At 44.4% G+C, this 23,055-nt stretch overlaps 1 protein-coding gene across 1 annotated transcript in view; it reads right to left on the reverse strand.

Annotated features, from left to right (window-relative positions):
• Positions 1 to 23,055, reverse strand: part of LRRK1 (leucine rich repeat kinase 1) — a 69,311-nt gene that overhangs the window by 40,522 nt on the left and 5,734 nt on the right. Inside the window, exons 2-9 of the mRNA XM_059482093.1 lie at positions 12,578 to 12,741; positions 11,491 to 11,662; positions 9,030 to 9,209; positions 8,271 to 8,419; positions 3,400 to 3,626; positions 2,783 to 2,910; positions 2,479 to 2,642; positions 1,640 to 1,777 (exon numbers count right to left, since the gene is read on the reverse strand). Of these exons, the coding sequence (XP_059338076.1) occupies positions 1,640 to 1,777; positions 2,479 to 2,642; positions 2,783 to 2,910; positions 3,400 to 3,626; positions 8,271 to 8,419; positions 9,030 to 9,209; positions 11,491 to 11,662; positions 12,578 to 12,741 (1,322 nt within the window). The remainder of the gene's footprint in view (positions 1 to 1,639; positions 1,778 to 2,478; positions 2,643 to 2,782; positions 2,911 to 3,399; positions 3,627 to 8,270; positions 8,420 to 9,029; positions 9,210 to 11,490; positions 11,663 to 12,577; positions 12,742 to 23,055) is intronic.

Below are 23,055 nucleotides of genomic sequence, written 5' to 3' on the forward strand. Positions count from 1 at the left end.
AGAAGCAAAGCAGGGAGAAGCCAAGTAGTCTAGAGAACTAAGACATGGCTTGGTTGGTTCCCTTAGAAGGCAACAGCCAGGAAAGCTGAGGAGGTTTCTGTTTCTCTCAACAGCACATTTCTGGAGTACACATGGTATGAAGGACTGAGCTGGTCCCAGTCTTGAGATTCCTCTTCAAACCATGCAAAGGCCAGTGATAAACTACACTGCACTGCAGCTACAGTGACAAATGGCTGTCCCATGACATCTGCTTTCAAGTCACAGGCCTCCTCTGCTCTCTGCTTTTCCCAGGGAGAAAACAGTTCACAGCTGTTCCTACATAAAATTAATACATTATCTGTAGGAACACTTCACTTCCCATTTCTCCCTCCTCCACATCTGCTTCTGGAGCATGAGCACAGCCCTGTTCACCCACACCAGCTCTACAATCAAGGAGCAGCCAAGCCAGGGCTCCTCCAGGCATGGGGTTTCACCTTCTACTTGCTCACCACACTCTGGCCCTCAGGGTGCTGAAAATATTTTATATTTCTTTTATGAATAAAATGCTGATGATATACAGATAAGAACTGACATGATTTAGGGCAGCCAAGGCTCACTAACTTTGAAAACATCAGCAAAGATTGTGCTGAGGTCTCTCCCTCTGCACCCTCTGAGCAGCAGCACCTAAGAACTGTGCCCTGGAAGCACCATCTAGTGTTTAATATCTGCCATGGTGAGATATCTGCCATCCCACCCCCTGGGATGGCTCTCAATGCATTCAGAAAAACCAAGTTCTGGAGACAATAGTCCATAGGATTTGTTCTGTTTCAGGAGAAATGCCAACTGGAAACAAACAGCCAGCAGAGAGCAAAGCCAAATGTCCTGGGATGACTGGGAAGAACTGAGGGAATGCAACCCTCTTGCTCCAGCAGGAGTAAAAGGCAACTTTGCAGCAGATCCTGAGATCAGGACTGGACATGGAAATGAACCATCACTTCTGCATCCTTCCCAGAGAGGCCAGCAGGGAAAAGCATGGAACTTCTGCCCAGATTCACCTCTGTTTCTCTGTTTTTCTCTGAGTCTCACAATCTTGCAGGGAAGCTTGGAGGAAACCCCAAGTTCTGCTTGCTTTCATGACAACACCACGTGAAAGCAGAAATTCTAAAGAATTTTGACATAAACCCATGGATCTGTGGTGTTCACAGGAAAGAATTATTTAATCTACAACTTTTAAGATTACAGAGGTCCCATGCAGCATTGTTTAGGGCATTCCAACGTGCTATTTTCAGCACAGAAAGACTAACTCCTAATTACACAACACTTTCTTCAAGAAAAAACACAACTATTTTCGAGTGTACTTGAGTACATCAACATTTCAATGGCTGGAGCTTGGAGCTACAATGCAGGGCTTGTCTTCCAAACTGTGCTCCCAAATTCTGTAAACCACAGACATCCAGAGAGTTCTCAGAAGACCTGTGTGAGAAACTAGATACATCTCACTGGGTGAGGGCCTGAATGTGGTGATTCAGGGGGTGACAGCCTGCTCAGGGGCTCTGTGCACCAGTTCAAACCAGCACGAGGGCTCCTACCTTACCCAGGCAGCCAGTCTGAGTCAGTGTTAGGAAAAATAATGTGAGAACTAGGAAGGAATGACACTTACTTCAAGCTGGAAGAGTCCTGCTGGAACTTCTTTCAGTGAATTCTCAGAAAAATCCACTTCTCTCAGGTGATTTTTCCAGAACACAGTCAATGCATCAGGTAGGAATTCCAGTGAGTTTCTAGAGGCTTTACAACATTTCTGGAAAAGATAACAAGCCCCACACTTACAGAGTAGTAATAATATCTTTAAATAATGTGGTAGATCAGCTGTCACATATCAAAAGCTTTAATAAATTAATTTTAGGTGGTCTCTTTAGATCTCTTGATCTAGATAAATTATTAGGCATGCAGGCACATAGGGTTTGCTAAGGAGATGCACTCAACTGCTGGTCAAATTTCTTGGTAGGCAAAAAGCATTCGAAAAATTATTTTGAAAACCACCCCCATTTGCTTTTCAACCACAAACAAACACTTCCCCAGAGGATTCTGTTCCCCTGACGTCCCTGTAAAAATGAGGAATAAAGTCACAGTGATGGGTGTGGATACAGATGTCCTAATTTGCCATGGGTTTAGGCAAAGTCACCCCTGGTGAAAGTTGGGTGTTTTGTAAAATGACCCTAACAATACTTCTGCCCAGAGGAACCACAGAGAAAATGAACACATCCATGTAAGACACATTTCTAAAACTCTTCCACCAATGCCATCAACATGGTGAGAACAGGGTGGAACCTCAGAAAAACTGGATCTGAAACCCATAAACCAAATTTGGCAGGGGCACTCCTACAGAACAGCCTTTTAAGCATCTGACAGCTTTTTAAGCATCACAGTCAATTTTTTTTTTTTTTTCATTGTTTCAACAGTTTTTTCAGCCTCTGACTTTGTCAGAGCAGTTCAACTTACCAGGGGGCAGGCCCAGGGGTCTGGAAACACTTTCAGCTGATTTCTGGAAACATTCAGCATGTTTAGGGACTTGAAGCAGTATACAAAAACCGTTGGAAGTTCCACCAACCTGTTGTCAGAGACGTCAAACTCCTGCAGCTTCCTTAAACCAATCCAATTAGTTGCTGGAAAACATGAAACATTGTGGCCTTGGTATGAGAGCATGAGAGCTTTTTAAAGCCACTTAAGCCATTATTTTAACATTTTGGGGTTCTTCCCTAGAGCCCAGCCCTGAAATACAAGGCCAGCACTGGACTGTACGTACTGTTTTCCTCGTCAAACAACTTCTCCAGAGAGTTTTTGGAAGCAATGAGCTTTTTAAGGTTTTTAAGGTGTAGGAATCCAGTAGGGAGAGTGGAGAGCCTGTTGCTGGATACATCAACCTCGAGTAACCTGTGAGTACAGAACAATCTCAGTCAGGTATCAGTAAAACACTAGCAAAGCCTCCTGTGGCCACAGACATCTGTTTTACCAGGACAGCTTCAGTTCTGAACGAAAGCAGCTGAAGTGTGCCTCACAGGGCAAAGTATAAAACCCTAATTAGAAAATTAACCCTTCCAGGGAGCAGGGAGAGGTGCTCTGGATAGACAGCAATTCAAATCATTGGTATCATCCAGTAAATGTCACTCTGAGCCAGCTTAGAGGAGTGGGGCTCACCAGAGCTGGAGAAAAGCAGAAGCAACATGAGACCACACAGGAATAAAAGTCCCCACAACTGTCCTGACAACAAACTTGGAAACCCTGAGAATGCAGAGGGGCAAATCCTAAGCTACACCTTGCAGAGCAAGAAGCTCCTGCAATGCGCTCTCCCCTCACACAGTCTCCCTCAAGGCCAGTGTGAGCTGCTCTCCCTGCAGGCTCAGCTTTGCGGGGAGCACACACCTTGTGCAAATGATCTCATCAGAGGACTGCACACTGGGTAGCTCTGTCAGCTGGTTGTCAGCCAGGCTGAGCTTCCTCAGGTTGATCAGCCCCCACGGGATGACGGAGGGGAGGGACACCAGGCAGTTGGCAGAGAGATCCAGCTCAGTTATCTGACAGGAGATATCGATCAGCCAGTCTAGATCCACCCAGGGCAGCTTGAGGTTTGACCAGTTCACACACAAAGCCTGCATGTGTCAGAGAGAGAAGAGAAAACCACATTAGTGAAATCCCAGTTGGTCTCAGCCTGTGCTACACCACTGGGGATCTGGCAGAGCAGAGCACAGGCCATAAACATTTTGCTCACTTTCCAATCTGCTTCTAGGAATTAAACTGACTCAGAGATGAAATCATGCCTGGATATCAGCAGCCCCTGCTGTATCTGCTCCAGGATTTCACTCCAAAGGCCATGAGCAAGCTCAAGCAGGGGACCTGGACCTCTTCACCAGTCCATATTATCCAGGGCCCAGCATGGACAGAAGAAAGTGTGAACACACAGTTTTCATCAATGCAAGGAAACAACCCAAGGCTTCATTTTCAAGATCACCTCATTGCATTCCAATCCTTGTCCTGAAATGCACATTTTAAAAATTATATTCCCAAAATGTTTTCATAAACTTGCTGTTTTTGACATAACTCATCCCAAAACCAGCCTCAATGGAATGATTGTTAATTCTCCACCAGGAGGCAGCAAGAACACGACAGCAAATTTAATTTGCTTTCTTTTCCAATGCCCAGTATTTAGCTCTTTGGACTTTTAATCCTTAATTTAGAATTAAAAGGAATGAGTTTGGGAAAAGGAGAGAAAGAAAAGGGAAACAAAGGCCTGTCTCAAATGCTTATCAGAGACTCAGGACTGATCTGACAGTTCAAATGTTTTGGAGAATGGAACAAAGGGTAAGTACAAACAGATGCACTTTTTAGATACTGACAGTAGTTGTACTTAGTGTAGACACTGTGCTTTTCAAACCTTCACTCGTGATGCCTCAGGACAGCCCTGCAAATATGAATGGAAATATTATGCCCACTGTGCCACTGGGGAAAGCAAGGCAGGGAGATCCAGCTGTTTGTTCAAAGCTACATCCACTGCCATGCCACAAGGCACCCCTGTAAAACACAGCAAGCCAGCAGCAACAAGAAACCAAATTCAGCAGAGTCTCCACTGCTACTGCAAAGTGCACAGCACCCAAAGGGAGCTGCCCTGCAAAGCTTCCACTCTCACACCAAACATACCCTGCTTTTCTGCCAGATTTCCCATTCTGCATATTTAACAGCTCCTTGCTTAGAAACTCTAAGTTTGAAACTCTAAAATGCAGCTTTCTGAACTTTTCTCTCACCTGTAACATGTACCACAAATCCCTTGGCTTAGGAAAAATGTACTTGTCCTTGAGTGCACCAAACAGTGCAGCAATAATACAACCTTACAGCCTTCTTTTAGGGGCTGCAAGCAGGACCTTGTGTCTGTGCTGCAGACTGATAAACCATCTCTACTTTGCATTTAGATTGCTGTGTATCATTTCCCTCAAAAATGCAGAGGCATGGCCTCAGGGTGGTTAATGTGATAAGGAGATACCTGTAGAACGCAGATAATGACTTCTCAAACCACAGACAAGATTGTGAAATCCAGCACCTGCTATCAGTGCTGTGGGTTGGTGTCCTGTATCCAGGGCAGCTTTTGAATCCCAGCAATCAGTGCCCTCCTTCCCATGCAGAGACAAGGACTGACAGTGTCTCTGCAAGCTGGAGGACCAGCCAAACCCCTCTATCTGATTTAGAGACAGGGGACCAAATTCAGCTGGTACCACTAACCTGGTATCAGTGGAGTTACTTTTGGAGTTTGGTTGGCTCAGGACTCTGCAGTGAAAATGTTAATTAAGTGAAAGAAATCCCTACAGCAGTGCCACAAAGAGGGGATTTACTCCCAACTCATACTTCTTCACCTGCACTATTTCCCAGAAAAGCTGTTTCTCTGATGCCAAAGGTCTGTGATGCCAAACTCACAGAGCTCAGGGCTCAGCCCAACCCCTCTCAGTCTGGGGCTGGTGGTGAACTCTGTGCTAAACCAGGGACAGAGTTCAGAGGATGTTAGCTCAGGGCTGACTGCAGGCAGCTCACTGCTCCTCAGAAGGCCAAGGAAAACCTCTGCAGACTCCTCTCTCCTGCCAAAGGAAGAACTTCTCAATACAAGCCCTGAAGACTAAATTGAAATATACTGCAGCAATGTCAGGGGATGCACTGAGGCAAAGGACTGGAAATTGTGCAGAAGCAAGAAACCCCGCTGCTCTTGGGCAAAGGATCAACTATAAATATGAAAAATATTTACTCAAATCTGAGGCTGTCTGCTAAGGTGATTAAGAGAGGCTGTTGTGCATTTCTCCTAAATGACGTGATGTGCTCCAGAACCTCACTGCTGCTGTAGATGGGATAATCTGAGGACAGGGATCTGCTCCCTCCATCAACAGCCCTGCTCTGAATCCTGTGTGGGACTGCTGCAGGGCTCTGTGCTGCTGGTGATGTAAGTGAGATTACCAGGATAAAGAAATGAGAGGAGGATCCCACACACACACATACATTTGTATGCCTGAATATAAAACTATTGGTAAAAGATTTCCTAGGGAAAATACAGCAGACAAAGCTCTTCTCTGGCCTGTAATGGAAAAATTAAATATATCTCACACAGCACACATTGGAAAGTTACATTTATCTCTCTGCTGGCTACATCTACTGAAGTCTGGAATCTGTGCCTGGCCACTTCATTGCAAAGGCTCTCTTTGGCACTTGTTACCTGTTCCTGTAAAAATGGACCACTTCCCCTCTTCAGCAAAGCTGTGGTTTGCTGTGGGTATAAATTTATGCCAGGAAAGAACACAAAAAGGAGAAACAGATATTAGAAAAATGAGATGTAACTCGTGTTGCCTGAGAAAGGGCAGCTGTGCTGGGTGCAAGGAAGGTGTGGCAGCCAAAAGCAGCTCTCAGGCACATTTTGTGCATAGCTCTGCAGTCACTGCTGTGAAATCCATTGGAGCTCAGCTGTGCTCCAGTGGTTCCACTCAGAGACAGCACAGAAGGACAAACCCTCCTGAAGCTCTGGGCTCTCTCTGAAATGATCAGTGCTTGGTTTGCCCTTCCTGTCCAAGGGGAGAACTCTGTGACATGCAGCTGGCTGCCACACATGTCCCAGTTTTCACACAGCCCAGTTTTGCTTCCTCCCAGTGCAAAATCCCTCTCAGGATGAGCCCTCTGAGACAAGAAGAAAGCGCTGAGGCAGTTTGTCTGCAGCTGCCACAAAGCTGTGTTGTAAAAAGTTATCAAAGTTATCAGGGTGTGTGAGTGTCACTTCCCAAAGATCTGAGCTCTGCAGACAAACTAGGACAGATCCTCTCCAATCTGTCCCAGTCTGCCAAAATGAATTCAAAGAGAAAGCGTTAAATAAGCAAACATATTAAAAATAAATAGCTACTAGGAGAATCAAGGTCAAGATTCTGTGTTTTTTCTCTGATTTTTTTTTCTTTTTCTTTCTTGTTCAACCAGGCCATTCTGGCAATTAGCTGATATCTGAAGACTGCTCTCTTCTTTGCTCAGGGTGTGACAACAGCAAAGCTGAGTCATTTTTACAGCAGCGAAGTTAAATATTGCCAGCAAATTCACATAGGAAACAGACCTCTTCCCTGTGATTCAAACATTTATCCTGAGCTTATTCAAGCTGAATTATCCAGTTGGATTTCTTTTTTTCTTCTTAAAGACATTTTATCAACTCTTATCTACATCTAGAATTCCGATTCCTTTTGATTATCTGCCAACAAAATTAAGAGTAGCACAAAGAGGGATCTAAATCTGCTGATTAAACCTAAAGTAGTCAAGCTCATTTATGTGGTCTAACACCCAGGCTATTAACAGGAACAGTGAGAGGATTCTGACAGAAAAACAGAGAATGGAGAAGTTTGTAAAGCTACTAAAAACTCTCCTTATTTTTATTTAACACCAAAGCAGAACCAACAATGCTACAAGCTGAGCACACAGATACTCAACTGGATTGGTGAGGGACATCTTTTCACTGCCAAATTTTTGTGGCCCAATGAAAACTGTAAGCATTGAAAGCTCAGGGATCTGATGCTCTTATTCAGTGTGCATTAAACTACACATTGAGGGGAAAAAATTCAAAATGCCTGATAATAAATTGCTGGAGAACAGTATAAATAATACAAAATACTGTGTGCTTCCCTATAAAGTAGTAACAACACCAGTGTGAGACTTTTTTACTGCTCAGGATATGAAGTAGGGAAGATATTCAACAGATCATTGCTTTGCTCATGCTCCTTGTTAACAAAAAGCCACCCAAGCCCATTTTTACCTGCACTGTCTGACACAGAAGGGTTCCCATGCTCAGCTCTGTGCCATGCCAACCCTTGGGGACACCACAGAGCTGGTGCCATCACCCTGCAAGCAGGGGGCACAACAGGAACCTAAGGGGAGCGATGACCCTGGGGGCCAAGAGGGAATCTGTGCTAGAGGCATCTCAGCTTCTCTGGAAGGCTTTGAGCCCAAAGCTGGTGTTTCCTGTCCCCAGCACACCCTGGCTCACATGATGGTGTTTAAATTGCCCCACAGAAGCTGTGGCTGTGCCTTGCACAGTGATGCCATTCAAAGCCTGATGTTTCACACCCTGTAACTCAGCACCAAAGCCACTTGGCTTTCTAAAAGGGCAGCAAACCACAAGGCTCTTAGCTGAGGAGAAGAATCAGCAGCCACACGGCATGCAAAGACAATTATCAACTATTAAGATGATGCCCCTTCAAAACTACATCTCCTCAGGCAGATGAATGGTTACTTACTGTTTTTGCTGGAGCACTACCTGGTAGTGGGGTTGTCTCAATGAAATACTTCCTCAGAAGGTGTTTGCTGGATTCAGGGCTGTCCATCAGGATGTAGGAACAAAAGAAAGCTCCATTCCTCAACAAAAACACAGCTACATCTTCATTCCCTTGGGAGAAAAGCAGATTGTTTGCTCCCTTCACCTCAGGTAAATGAACCAGCAAGGAGCCGAACAGAAATCCTGGGAAATAACCACTTCTGAAAAAAAACTGTGGGGGTGTGCAAAAAGGAAACTGAACTGTGTAAAGGCTGTTTCCTCCAGTGGCAGGACTCAGTTTGGTCAAACTGAGACAGCAAAGACACTGTGTAAAAGTGCTGGCCCAGCCTCTTTCTTTTTTCTCTTTATTCCCATCTTATTAAACAATGCACACAGCTGTGCTCTGAAGTGCAAATTATTCAGCCTAAATCAAGCATGTGTGCCAGAGTGTCCATAACAATAATGCTTTTACTTACAAGGATTCTGTTTTTTAAGGGTCTTTTCCTTAGGAGTTTGCAGAGGAAAGTTCAGCCTCTCAGTATTTACAGCAATCTAACTTCCCAAGGCCCTGACTCCAATTTGGCTGAGTCGGCAGATTCGGAGCCAATTTTACTTTAATTCATCCTGCTGGAAATCCAGCTGCAGGCAAGGCATGGACACTATCCTGTGTGTTAACAGCTCAGCCCATTCTCTGCAGAGCTGGCAGGAAAGGGGCAGAAAGTGGAAGCATGCAGACACACACCTGCCTTTATAGCAGCGTAGAGGGGCAGGCGGATGAGGACGGGGAACTCGTTCCTCCTCACTGCACAGCTCTCTGGGTCAGCACTGTAGGCACGGATCAGGAGCTTGACAATGTCCAAATGGCCCTGCTGGCAGGCTATGGCCAGCATCCAGTTCAGGAGCTGCTGGCAAGTGTTGGGACCTACCAAAAACACACAAAATGTGACTTAGTTGGCGCCACCGAGCTGTGATGTGTGAGGAATGCCCATGGATAATGGCTGAGCAAAGGGGCTGGCACAGGGTGAAGCTCCTGAGGATGAAAGGAACAGCTTGCACTGCAAAAGTGTGTCAGAGAAGGGTCCTAAGCTGGTCAGGCACAAAGTTTTCAGCTTTACTTAACTGTTCTTCTTTACCCACCCAGCTAATGGGTGAATTTTTTTGTCTCCCTCTGACTTAAGCATTCATAAAACATTTATCTGCTAAAACACCAGCAGACAAATAAACATCTGACCCCAAAGAGGGATGATCAGGACTGTCTTGGCATCCAGATCCAAACAGACATTAGATCCAAACACCCAAGATTGGCCACTTCTTCCAAGATCATGAGAGGGGATACAAAGAATGGGGAAAACCAGGTAAGCTTTCATGTTATTGGATGAATAAAACAAAACCAAAATGCTTCAGCCAACAAAAAAGGAATTGTTTCAGCTTGTTTTTGCTGCAACATGAAGTTTCCCACAAAAACTTTCATTTCCCCTTCAAATATTTCATTTCAGGTCAACTCTTTACTATTAATTCATAGTAAAGTCAGACAAATGTCATTTAAGGCTAAAAACAAAAACACTATTTTTGTGATTTTTGCATGAATTTGCTGATGTTTTAGTCATTCTCAAACTGCTTTTTTATTTCAGAAATAACGTTTTCCTGTAGAACACCACTTTTCTCTAGGTGTGCCTAATTTTGGACATGCAACTAAATGCCCAGGACAGAATTATTTCTGCTAACAATAAGCAGTCCTCAAATCTCCCCTGATTCCCTGTAATGCCTCCATATCCTTTACAAATTCACATCCTCTATGAAACATTTACAGGAACATCCACAAGCCCAAGTTTTACATGTCAAGGCTTTTTTGCAGCTTATCCATGTGGAAATTACATCTCTCTTTGCATTCTTAACAACTCCACTAAATCCCTCACCCTCCTGCTACAAAAAATGGGCTCCACTTAAGCTGTAAGCCACAAGTAGTTCTCACTGTTCCAGGGAGAATCACTGCAGTGCAACAGCCAAATTGCAAATTTATGTAATTTATACCTAAGGCCTGTGATTGGTTTCTCTGTAGCTTCCCAAAAAAACAGCTGGAAGGTCCTGCATAAAACTTTCTGAAAGCTGCTGTTTGTACAGAGCTCCTCCCCTGACCCCCCTGAAGCAAGAGTTGGAGGGAATTTGGTCACTTCTAAACTGAGCTAAGTTTCCAGAAACTACTTGAGTCACTTTTCATTACTCAGTGCATTATATTAATATAATTTAATTTTTCTACTAGGTTACTCAGCTTCCTTTCTGGCTTAAGGAAATATTACATTTAATTGCATCCCCCAAACTGGAACATTTATTTTGCTTACCAGTGCTCCAACAGGACACCAAATAAGCAGGTTTTCCAACAGGTTATTCCTGTTCTCAGTGAGGCCATTGGCAACTATTTAGTCCCAGTGAGGAGCTAGAGCTATATTCAGGTTAAATATTGAAGAAGCCAGCTTAGCTTTTGTGTTACTGCAGTGTCTGAGGTCAAGGATTTGCCCCAGATGTTCTGCAGGACCTCTGGACCCCAAATGCATGGAAGGTCCCAGGGAGAAGCAGTTGCCAAGTGCAGAGAACACTGAGAGAGCAACAGGGACCCAAACACAGCCCCTGGTCCTGAGTCAGAGTTCTGCTCCCACTGCTGCCTTAGGAATCGTGTCTGAGTCAAAAAAAAGTCTCTGCTCCAAAATAATTACTATTATAAAACTTAAGTAAAATCTAATTATTATTAGAAGAAGGAATTCCCCTGAAAGTCCCCAAAATGTCAAGTAGAGAACAGAGTGGGTGTCAGCTGTGCACCCAAAGTGTCCCTGACCAGTCAGGCCACTCTGCCAGCACCACTGAGACTGTTGGATCAGCAGTGGGATGATGCTGCATCCTGAAAATCCCCTAACCTCCCTGTAGGGTCTGGGATGTTACCCAGCTGTGAGGCCTGAAAGGAATGAACTGTCTTAATGGCATCTTCCTCCACTTCCAGCCTGCAAACATGGAATATTTTTATGCATGTGTTTCTCTTCCCCTGGGGGAAGTTTCCTTCAAGCACAGCAGAGATCTGATCCCGCATGCACTTCCCCATGACTAAACCCCTCCCTTTCCAAGGAATGCCAAAAAACCCAAATGCCTGCTTGGAGCTGCAGCACACAGCTCCTGAAAAACTCGAGGGGAGGCAGGGTCAGCCCAGGGCTTACCACGCAGGGAATCCAGCAGCTCCTTCACGATGTCCTTGTGCCCAAAATACGCTGCCACCACGGCTGCATTGTCATCGTTGGGCTCTGTTGGTAACACCACCAACGCCTCCTTCAGCAGGTACCTCACTGCCTGCAGGTCCCCATATGCTGCTGCAATGCCTAAGAGCTGACACTGGTGAAGGAAACACAGCAGAAGAAACTCTCTGTCAAAGGCAGCAGGCAGAGAAAGAGCATTTCTAGAGCTGTATGGTTTTATTTGTGCCCATGCCAAGGCATGTCCACTGTCACTGTGGTTAATAGAAAATGTCACAAACACTAGTGGCCATTGTAATCATTGTTGATAAATTTATTATGTTGATTTGTTGGGATTTGTATTTTAGTTTTTTGTGTGGTTTTTCACATAATTTGTTGGGGTTTGTATTTTACGTTTTTTTGTATGTTTTTTCACATTAGTGCCTGAGGCACAGAACAGTGAATATAAACCCATTCTTCATGGACCAACAGAAAAGCATTTCCACAGCTCAGCTGCAAAATGCAGTATTACCTGTTTTGGAGATGGCCACTGTGACTGGACTTGACATGCAGGGAGCCTCCCAAAACACTCACATCAGCTCTGTGCAAAGGGCAGGCTCAAACGGAGGGCTCTGAAGGCAGAGCAGTGCAGAAGCTGGCACAGAGTTTGTGATAAAATTCCACACACAGGCAGCAAAATCTTCCCAGGGGGCCATTAACCATCTTTGCACTGATGAGGGAATACATTTTTTGCTAAGTCTATAAACTGCTTCCTTTTTACAGGGAAAAATGCATTTCCCTGTTTGGTGACCACAGCAGCAGCACCCCTCCTCACACAGCCTGTGTTCATACAGACACTGCTCCCTGTGGTCTGCCTCATCTTCCTGATCTGTGTTTTCAAGGGCAAACTTGTGTCCCTGAGCATGTTCCTGCAGAGCCCCACACAACCAGCCATGTCTGGGACCCACACATCCAAATGGATTTTCTCCATGAAAAACAACAGATAACAGCAGCATCTTGAAATTTTGGCATCTTTGCCAATAAAATCTGAGAGAGAGCAGTAACCCAACCCAACCTTTTCCACTTGCAGTGCAGTCTCCTCACAGGACAACCTAATCAACTCTTGGGCCTTGCTGGTGTCCCCAGCTTTGTAGGCATCCTGGATGCTTTCTGTCACAGGGGTCTGGGTGACGGAGACGTCGCCACTCGTGGACTGTTTGCCACCCATGTCCACAGTTCCTGCAGGGAAAACAGCAAAGAGAAGTCAGGGAGAAGTGCCTGCTCATTACCCATGCACAGCCACAATGTCAGTGAATCCTGGGAATAAAAGAAGTTGGTGATTTTCAGAGGAATTGTTTACCGCATGCAATAGAGGCTGATAAAAGAAAGTGATAAATGTTAAAGTTCCTCCCAACAGGGACATGAAACTGAGAGGGGCAGAGTTCCCCAATGGTGTCCAGAGGTGGTTTCCAAAGGAAGGTGTGGAAGTTCACATATGTGGACACATGAACCCTTCATCTCCTGGCACACTCCTCCTCCTCCTGCTGAGGAACCAGGGAAGAGAAGGAATTGCATGGCACTGGCACCTGCAGGAATTGTGACAAAGGCAGGAATCTGAAAGGCAAATCTGGAATTACTGGACTTGCTTTAGTCACACTTCACTCCTGACAACAGCCTGATAAAATCCCACTGTCCTCCAGCATTTTCAACCTCTACAAGTGTGAAATAAAAGAAATTGGAAATATTTACTCGGGAAAAAAATACAAAGGTAAAAGGAGATTTTGCAAGATGCCCAGTGTCACCTTAATCAATTCTGGAGAAATCTCCTAGACCAGACTTTCTTTTCCTAAATGGTGTAGGGAGCCAGAAGAGCTTTTAAGTGTCAGAGATTAAAAGCTGCAGCCATTAGAGAAGATACTTTGGTGGGTGGCTAATGAGGCAGGCAGGAAGTCTCACACCCAACCATTCCCCAACTACCAGTACAGGGAAAGCTGCATTAAAGTCACTGAAATACAAGATGTTTTCAGGTCTACTCCTGAACAACAACCAAGACAGAGGAAAAAAGCATTTTCCACTTGAAAACAGAATGGTTTTTTCCTGCTAAAACATCATGAATTAATATTGCTTATTTACAACTGGTTAAATACAGCACTTAAGCCCACAGTTCTTCACATGTATTAACAAGGATTTATTTATTTTTTAAATAGACATATATGTCACACAGGGCCTAGTTTAATGCAGCCTGGAAAGAGAAGTAAATTTGGAGCAATCTATAACTGTCAGTAAATATCTTTGAATAATGCAGCCTGAATCACCAGTGGGTTCTGACTAACACTTCTCATCAATTATTTAAACGAAGCTCAAATCACTCAGACATTGGAGATGGCTCCAGAGCTTGGTGCCATTAAAAGTGTGCCCTCACCAATAACCTTTCCCAGATGATGCAGAACCTGTGAAGGACAAGGAGCAGAAATCAAGGCCCATGAAAGTGGGGTTAAATTACAGCACAATAAACAGCATCTCAGAGTTCACATTAATGGGTGTAGTGCTTCCATAATTCTGTAATTTTAGGGAGTACATGGGAAAAGAAATTCTTCCTGCATTTGGTTCACTCTTTTAAAGCAGATCACACACCTATAAGGGATCACTAAAAATATCACATATGATTTAATTTTCATTTTCATGGACACCAAAGATAGGAAAAAAATATTCTTAGGCAAGTATGTTTAAAGGATGATAGAAAGGAGAACTTCAGAGCAAAATAGCTCTCCAGTCAAAACAACTGGACTAAGAAAATTCAAGAAGTACAGATCCAAGCAAACACTGCAGTTACTGGAACAAGCAGCCTCCCCTCTTGGCACTCTGTGATGAAATCCTGAACCTAGAGAGAAGCTCTGGAATTCCCCTTGGAGGAAAAAATGCCTCACATCAGAGATACAAAACAGCTGGAAGCTCCTCAGCTTCCTGCTCAAGGAGCCCTGCACACCAGGGCTGACAGAGCAGGGCAACTTCCATCTGCTTCCTACAAATTGCAGAAAGGAGGGACAAATTTCACTCAATTCCAGCCTCAATCCTGATTTTGGGGACTGTCACTCAAGGCCCACATCTGCAGCCATTCCAGATGTAAAAGCACACCCTTTCTGCCAAAGAATTGAGCAGGACCATCTCTCTTTGATTTTAAATCATGGCCTGGGAGGGTGGAGGTACAAGAATCTCACAATCAGAGATTCATCAGATCCTGGTGTCACGCTCCCCTCAAGCAGAGAGGTCTCCAGCCACCCTCCCACACACAGAACTGGGAATAAAGGAAGTTTAAAAGGAGCATTTTCCACCTCTCCTGCTGGAGCCGCCCCACTCCAACAGCACAAGAAGGGTCACAGGGTTGTGGGAAGGAGGAACTCGCCTGCTTGACCCTAACTCAACACCACTTCTGTGTTTTGCCAAATTACTACTTCACAAAACAACTCAGCCAATGTGTTGGGCTTCCCCTTACACTTTTGGCCCCCCTGAAATCCTTTGTGGTGCAATGGCTCAGTCACAACCCCTGGTGCCACCAGCCCTGGAAGAACATGGGCTGGCCATGAGTTAGGGGTAGAATTCTGGGATCTCCAGGAACTGGAAGGTCACACCTGGCTCCATGGAGCTTACTGCCAGAACAATCTTCAGTATATTCATTTTAGTCCTTAAACTCTATTCCAGTCTTGTTTTAGGGAAACTTTTATTGACCAAATAAAAACTGCTCAGTTTTGAATATCTCGATTCATCAGGCAGAATTCAATAAGGGTTTCACTGAGTGTAAGAAATCTGGTCAATTCTACTGTTGGAAACCAATATTTTTATATGAAATATTCCTGGCAGCAAGATAATGCTACCCATCTCAAATTTCTTACACCAAAACTTCCTTCTATGGTTCCATTCTGCAGGGTAAAATTGACCTCCTGCCTTAGGCCTGAGGGAAGAAGCTGCCAAAGGTCTCCAGCAAAAAAAACTCCTTGTGACTATCAACTGAAAGCCGAAAAGTGCAAAACTGGTGAGACACAGGTAAAAAAGTTTGCAACAGCTGTACTCACATGGTGCTGTCAGATTTTAGTAGAGCTTTCAGAGGTTAAATGAGACAAGGTTGGCTGTCAATTCCCAAATTTCCAAAAAGGACAAACACCATCCAAGGCAAAGTTAACATCTCACCAGCAAAATTACCCAGTTTACAGAAGACTTCCTGGTGACTTAGTAAATGATATATTGGCTTCTGAAAAACTAGGGCAAATTAAGAAGCAGCATGTTCTATAACCTTCATTTATACTCACCGGTGGGGGGAAAATAAATAAGGAAAACTACATTTTACTGACTAAAGACTGGTTATTTCTACAAGATGCATGACTGACCTACCATCAGCAGTGCCATTCGTGTAGGCTGGAATAACATTTTGCCAATACATGCACCAGCCATTTTTAGCAGAAATCTGGGCTGAAATCCAAAGAAATTCTGCTCTGCTTTTAACCTCACATGTCTCCTGCTCCTGCCCGAGCTCCTCATGGCTCTCCTGTCAGAGTCACCTCAGTCACACCCAGCCCTGAGCAATACTGGAGCTCAGGAACGCTGAACCTCTGCTTTTGGACTTGATTGTGCAACATGCTGAGCATTTGAGCCCAGATGTAGCAAAGGGCTGTAAATTCTTGGATTTTATGGATTTAGGAACCAGCTTGTGCACGCTGCACACAGGGTCTGTGTTCCTGCACAATGCACTTTCTGTGTGCAAGGGATGATATCCCAGCAGGACTTCTCGGATACTCCTGTACTATCCAAGAAACTCCACAAACTTTACACACCCTGTGCCATCTTTTTTAGTTTCTGCTTTATTGCACACAGATCTGGGCAGTTCCTGTGCTGGCACAGGTTCCTCTCAGAGCACTGCCCCAAAGCAGCACCAAAAACAGATAAATGAAGCCTATTTGAATTGAGGAACCTGTGTTTTTTTTTTCTCTAACAGCTTTGAACATCTATGAAAATAAAGCCATGGAGTTTACTCTTTAATATGCAGCTTCTGCATCATATTTGTTTAACCTCTCCATAAATCCACAGCTTCTTTTCTTCTCTTGCTTTCTACTAAAAAAGCTGTAAGCAAACCAGGGCTGTTTGTGGGGGGAAAGGGGATGCATCTGCTGACACTAAAAATGCATCCATCATCTATTCCTCACACCACTTAACAGCTTGTACAAAAACGACTAACTCTAGAATTATTTCTCTCTTGATTTCAATGATTTATGCTTTGGAAATACATTTTAAGTGTAGCTTTGCCATAACAGCCCTATAAAAGCTAAGGGCAAGACTAATTTTCTTTTACAAAACATCCCAATGAAACCAGAGGTTATCAATAAAAAAGCAATGTTATTTTATTGCCATTAAAAGGGCACAAGGTATCACTTTTAAAGTGCAGCAAACTGCTGGCCCGGCTCAGAGAAACAAAATAAAAATAAGCCTTTTTAGTAATAAAGAGTACCATGAGAATTTCAGGGTCATGTGTAGTTAGACCCTGTCACAGGCCTTATTATAACAGCAGGTGGAAAAAAACCCTCTAAAATTCCTAAATTGACAGAGTGCCATCAGTAAAAGGGGAGGGTTTGCAAGTCAGTGCTGTGAATCAGCAAAGAGCTGCATAACAAAGCAGCACAATGTACAGATGATTATTTCTCAATAGCCCAAATCACTGCATCTCTGACACATAAACTCACAGGAGTTTGTAAATGCCACATTAGGCCCTTCCATAACCAGCAGATCTTTGGCAACTAGGTAGGAAATTTTTATTTAGCAGAGCAAGATATACATTAGATGCTTTAACCCAGGATAAATCAGGAAGCTAACCTCCTCCAAAAGCAGAATTACAACAATAATACAACTTGAAAACTGCTACTGACCTTGTCATAATGTGTGCAGGTATTTCCAGAGCCAGGAGCAAATCAAGCTGATGCTTTACCAGAGCATCCCCCCAGCGATGCCCCACTCAGCTGTCAATTCCTGGGACTGATAACCACCCACCTCTGCTCCAGCCCCAGCAGCTCCTGCAGTGGCCACTGGATGGAATGGCTGACTGGCTGCTCCTTTGTCTGAATTAACCACCACAGTTTAGCCCTGACAGATATTTTCATCTCCCCGTCCCATTACGGCGAAATCCAAGCCTCTGGTGCAGAGGATGTGGGGATGGGGGTGGGCAGGGAGGCTGAGCTCACACATTAATTCCTCAACAGCACCAGATGGCTGCAGCTCACCCTCCCCAGCTTAATCTTTTGCCATTTTGACTTCTGAGTGCTGCCACTGCACAGCTGAAAAACGGGACAGGGATGAGGGTGAAGATGTGCAGAATATTTAAAGCCAGCACCTCCAAACATTCCAAAACTCACCGGTGTCACTGAATGTTTTTCAATACTACTCCACAAAAGCTCTGCCCAGCTGGTTTGCAAAATTAATGGAAAGCCATGTTATTTCTGAGTCTCTGCAACAGATTCATGAATCCTGTGCTGCTTTGGAAAACTTCAGGATAACAAACTGAGCAGCAGCCAACAGTGATTTCAAAGGATGATGGATCTGTCCTACATTGCACTTTCCTATTAGATGGGTAAGAAAAATTTTTCAGTCCTCTGGAAATTTTTGAGATACTGAAAAATCCCATCCTAAACAAGGAAGAAAACCCTGGGTTCTTCAATAAAAAATAAAGAAATAAATTTTTCAGTCAGCCCTAGTAGGTAAAAATGTTTTATGAAGCAAAGGTATCTTTTGGGTTCCTTTTCTATCTAGCTGACACTTCAAGGTTTCATTTTTTCAAAAAAATAGTTAGAAGATTTTGTTCATTCATTTTTTAGAAGATAAAGCCACAGACCAAGATCTCTTGTTCCCCCCACCTGCCCATATTGCCAGAAGCTGCCTCAAAACCATCCTGCAGCAAGAAGCCAGTGATCTGCTTTGCCTTCTCTCAGATTTAGGTGAAATACATGTGGCTCAACCAACTCTGCTTTAAAATGTCAGGATTCAAAAATGGTCAGAACTACCAATAAATGCCCCTGTGAGAAGACACTGAAACCAAGGTGGTTTATCTGGGAAGCTCCAAATCCCCACTGGAGAGCCTGTGCCAGAACTGGGTCATGGCCCCTCTGACCCTAATTAATATTTCCCACAACAAATGGGATGTGCCAGCTTCTCAGGGGCAGTGGGAGCCCTCCACACACTTTTTCTGCCTATTTCCTGTGGTTCCATTTCCCCCAAAAATCCATTATTTCAGCTAATTAAAGGAGTGGCTCTGCACTAAGCTCTGCACTGAGCTGTGCCTGCCAAAGGCACTGGAAAATATGATGTGCTGAGCACAAAAGCCACCCACATCTACAACAGAGCTCACAATCAATGCTCACTGCCCCAAAAGGAGACTTAAAACCCCAAAAGAAACCAGATATGAAACACAGAGGAATGCTTCAAAGGCAAAAATCCAGTGCTGAAGGGATCTTTTTCACTATTACTGCAGCTTGTGGAAGTATTTTGAAGCTGTTTACATGCCAGCACCACACACACATGGTGCTGATCTGCACTGAACATTTTCCAGCAAGCACCCAGGGCATGCTGACAATTTTAGGTACAGTTGTGTAAAGTGAACAATTATCACCAAAATCATTGGAAATTTTCTATTTATAACACTTTTAACCTGCAAGGAAAAAAAGCATTTGCTAGTGCAGCTTTGAAAGGAAAATATGAAGTCCCGGGTGGAAAATGCTCTGGACTGCTGCCTTTTCTCTGGGCTCCAGGACAGAGTTATGAGAAACAGACGCCTCCAAAGGCTTCAGCTCCACACTTACACAATCATTTCTTCATCAACCAGGATAATGAGGGAAGGGGGAACAGAAAAGCCTCAAATCCTGCTAACAGCAGTATCTGGGCAGTGCCAGCACTGCCAGATCTGGGCAGGCTCCTGCATTTGTGTGTGCACCTCCCAAATTCCTGGGACTCTGGGGATTGTTTGTGTTGTCCAAGAAGTTAAAATGGAACTGAGTTAAAATGGGACTCTGGGGATTGTTTGTGTTGTCCAAGAAGTTAAAATGGAACTGAAGACAAAAGAGGCTGCACAAAGGCATTGCAAGGCAATGGGGTCAGAGAGAGCACAATATGGAATATGAGTGTCAGAACAAACCCTCGTGCACTGTGCAAACCAGGCTGGAAAGTGGAAAATAGATCCAGGGTCACTAATGATACCTGCAGCTATCCATGGAAAAGAAGCAAGGGGTTGGGACATGCCTCTCCTCAGCAAGAGCACAGGATGTTCCCCACTGGTTGGTTGTGAAGAGCAGTTCCACTCCCACTGCTCTGGGCTGTACCTGCTGGGAGAGGAGCAGGAATCCCTCTGGGCAGGGATGCCCTCACACAGGGCAAAAACTGCTCTCACAGAGGGTGGGAACACCCCCAGCCCTCCAGCAGTGCCCTCTTTGGGGTGCAAAGGATCAGCAAAGCCCAAAGAGAACAGTGATGCTGTTACTGCCACCCCAAAGAGAAGCTTTGAGAGCTCCAAATGGCCAGAGAGTTGCTGTATTGAAAATACGAATGACTCAGCTCTGGAGTGAAAGTTTCTATTTTTGTCTTTTGGCCTCAGTGATTTGGTTCCCATCCTACAGCTTGAATCATTCAGAAATGTGCTTCTGCAGGCAAGGCCAGCTATGCCACTCTTGCTGTCCAAATTTTAAATTGGAAGATACACATTAAGCATGCAGGAGCATGACAACACTTTTGGATTTTCTTTGTGCTCGTTTCCAGGCATGGCTGGAAATGGAGGATTGTTAAATGGTGAAAGGTGTCTCCAGTGAGACCATTCCTGTCCAACTGAATCAAATATTACAGCCATGAAACCAAACCAAGATTTTATTTCATCTGAAACTTCACAAAATAAAATTTCATGGCTAACTTTCTTCCGAACCCTTTCCCTAACATTCAAGCTTTCATCAGAAGGGAAAAATTCCCACACACCGTTTTCTCTCTTTCAATTTGCTCAAAATTCTTCTTCTAAAAAATATTTGAGAAATAATTGTTTGAGAAATAATTTGCTCAAAATTCTTCTTCTAAAAAAATTAAAACATTAATTATTTACCTTGGGGAAGCACCACCTCATGGCCAGCCAGCCCACTTCTGCTGCTTGGGCACATATTTAAAACTTGCTTTAGAAGAAGTAAATGCTTTTAGCCCCAGCTGTGAGAGGCTTGCTGTGTGTAAGTGAGAGGAAAATGGGCCCAAGGTCTCTGCTCAGGTCTCTTCTGAGCATAAATCTTCTACCAGCTCCACCAAAGACACATCCAGAGATCCCACACCTTCTCTGAGTTGGGAAAAGCAGCTCCTAAGCTTGTGTTTCACTTTAATAACACATGTAAACACCTTCCTCCATGGAAAACCCATTTACAGCACTGCAACCCCACTGCTGGTCAAAACTAAGAGCACAAAAGCAGCCAAAATCTGTCTCTCCAGAAGGACAGAAGGTGTAGGAGTGTGACACCAGGACACTGACCCACTCTCCTTCCAGCTACTTGGACTAAAGTTTGAAGAATGAAAGAATATTTTTATTAAAAGACTGATATGTTCAGGAGACACATCTAAAGGAAGAAGCCTTTCAAGAGATTTGAGGGGGCAAACATCCCACGCAGCAAAATCCAAGCTTAGCACATGTTAGACACAGTTCAATGAGCTTCTTTACTGTGCCTGCTTGACTAATAAAATACTCCTTGCTACCCTCACTTCTCATTTATCACTAAGACAACCACTCTGGATCAGTTTAAAGTGTTGCATGGAGAGAAAAAGAAAATGCAATCAAGATATTGGATATGGTTGGCATGAGGAGACTTGAAGGGACAATTTGGCAACAGCAGAGCCAAGGGAAATGCAGAGCTGGGAAGAGCTCCAGGGAGAAGGGATGGATGGGTTAGTCTGGAGAAGAAAACAAAAAAAATCTAAATAAAACAGTGAAGGAAGTGGGGCTTCACTCCAGCTTCTAGCTAGCTCAGTGTGAGCACTTCCCACTTCTGACAGCTCTCCCAAGGAGCCAGGGAAGATCCTGGTTTCCAGGACAGGCTCACAGGGAGGATCACCTGGACAGCTGTGGCTGCAGCACAAGAGAAACCTGACAGAAAGTCTTCTGCTGTTGGCCCAGACAGCTCCAAAGCTTCAGTGGGGCTACCAAAAAAACCCCACAAAGCCTTCCCCTACTGTGACAAAACCTACAAGAGGCAGAAATGCCTGCTTTGGCAGGGGGGTATTTTGTCCTCCTGGGAACATCAGCACCCATTTCAGTGAAGGGAGCACAAGGACTTTGCCTGGGAGGCTCCTGTGTCCACACTGTGACCCCACTGCAGCTCACAGCATTTCTGGATGTCTGCTGCAAGGCAGAGACAGCAAAATGAGGAAGGGCACAGTTCATCCCCTTCCCACCAACCTTGGACAGCTCTGATCCATTGCATCCCAGAACCTGGCCCTATCCATGCAGATAGCTTTGATTTGGCAGCTTTTATTCCCACCCTGCCACTGTGAGAAAGGTCCAAGGTGCAAAACATGGGAGAATTATGACCAGGATTACAAGCTCACTTAAGGAGCCAAGCTTTTTGCTTTTCAGGCTATGTATGAGAGCTGGAAAGGGATCCTGTCCATTAGTGTTGTCAAAAAAATTAAAATGTTCCTGTTTGATGCAAAAATAAAAGCATTTTCAAAGGCTCTTTGATGTGAAAGACAGAAAGACATGCAGGCAGATTCTGGAGGAGGTCTTGTCTTCAGCAATTACCAGCACTCTTTTTGAATCCTACTCCCCAGACAGAACTTTTATATGAAGTAGATAATCACACTGCAGAGTGTATCAGCTCTAAACCTTGTGGCTTTTCAATTAAGCAGCAATAACCTCCAGTCCAAAAACTCCTTAACCAAGGCAGGAATAAAACAAACAACCCCCAAAACCAATTAACTGCAGGTGAAGCAATTCCAAAGACATACTTGCTTTTAAAGGATTTCATTTTGAGCTCTTCTCGGGTAGCCATGCCAGTTTTCCAAGCAATATTTTGATCATTAAAACAAGAAGTGATGCAATTTCCACAGTGACCACAAACATACCAAGAATATTTGAGCTAAATTTATCCAGACTTCTTGTTTGAGTCACTGCTTTGGTTGGTTATTTTTCCATGATTTTCAGCTATGCACAGAGAGGAGCTGGGGACAGCCTGGGACTGAGTTTTTTTTCTCCAGCAGCATCTGAAATGCCAACCTTTATGCCTGGGAGGCACACACTGACTATCAGAGAGGAAATGAAGCTGCTCCTCCAGCTGCCAGCCCCAGGTCCCAGCTCCTTCCTCCCACTCTTCCTGTGGCACACTGACCCCTTTCCTCACCCCTGGGTGACTCTAGTGGGGTTGTCTTTGCACATGAGAAGTTCCTGAAGCTCACCAGGGATCTGCTGCCCTCTCCAAGTGGAGAGGGAGAGCCAAAACAGAGAGGATCTGCCCCAGGTTCCCACTGAGCATCTCCATGGCAGACCCCAACACAAACTGCTGACTC

Source organism: Ammospiza nelsoni, chromosome 14 (genome assembly GCF_027579445.1).
Source record: "Ammospiza nelsoni isolate bAmmNel1 chromosome 14, bAmmNel1.pri, whole genome shotgun sequence".
Taxonomy (NCBI): Eukaryota; Metazoa; Chordata; class Aves; order Passeriformes; family Passerellidae; genus Ammospiza; species Ammospiza nelsoni.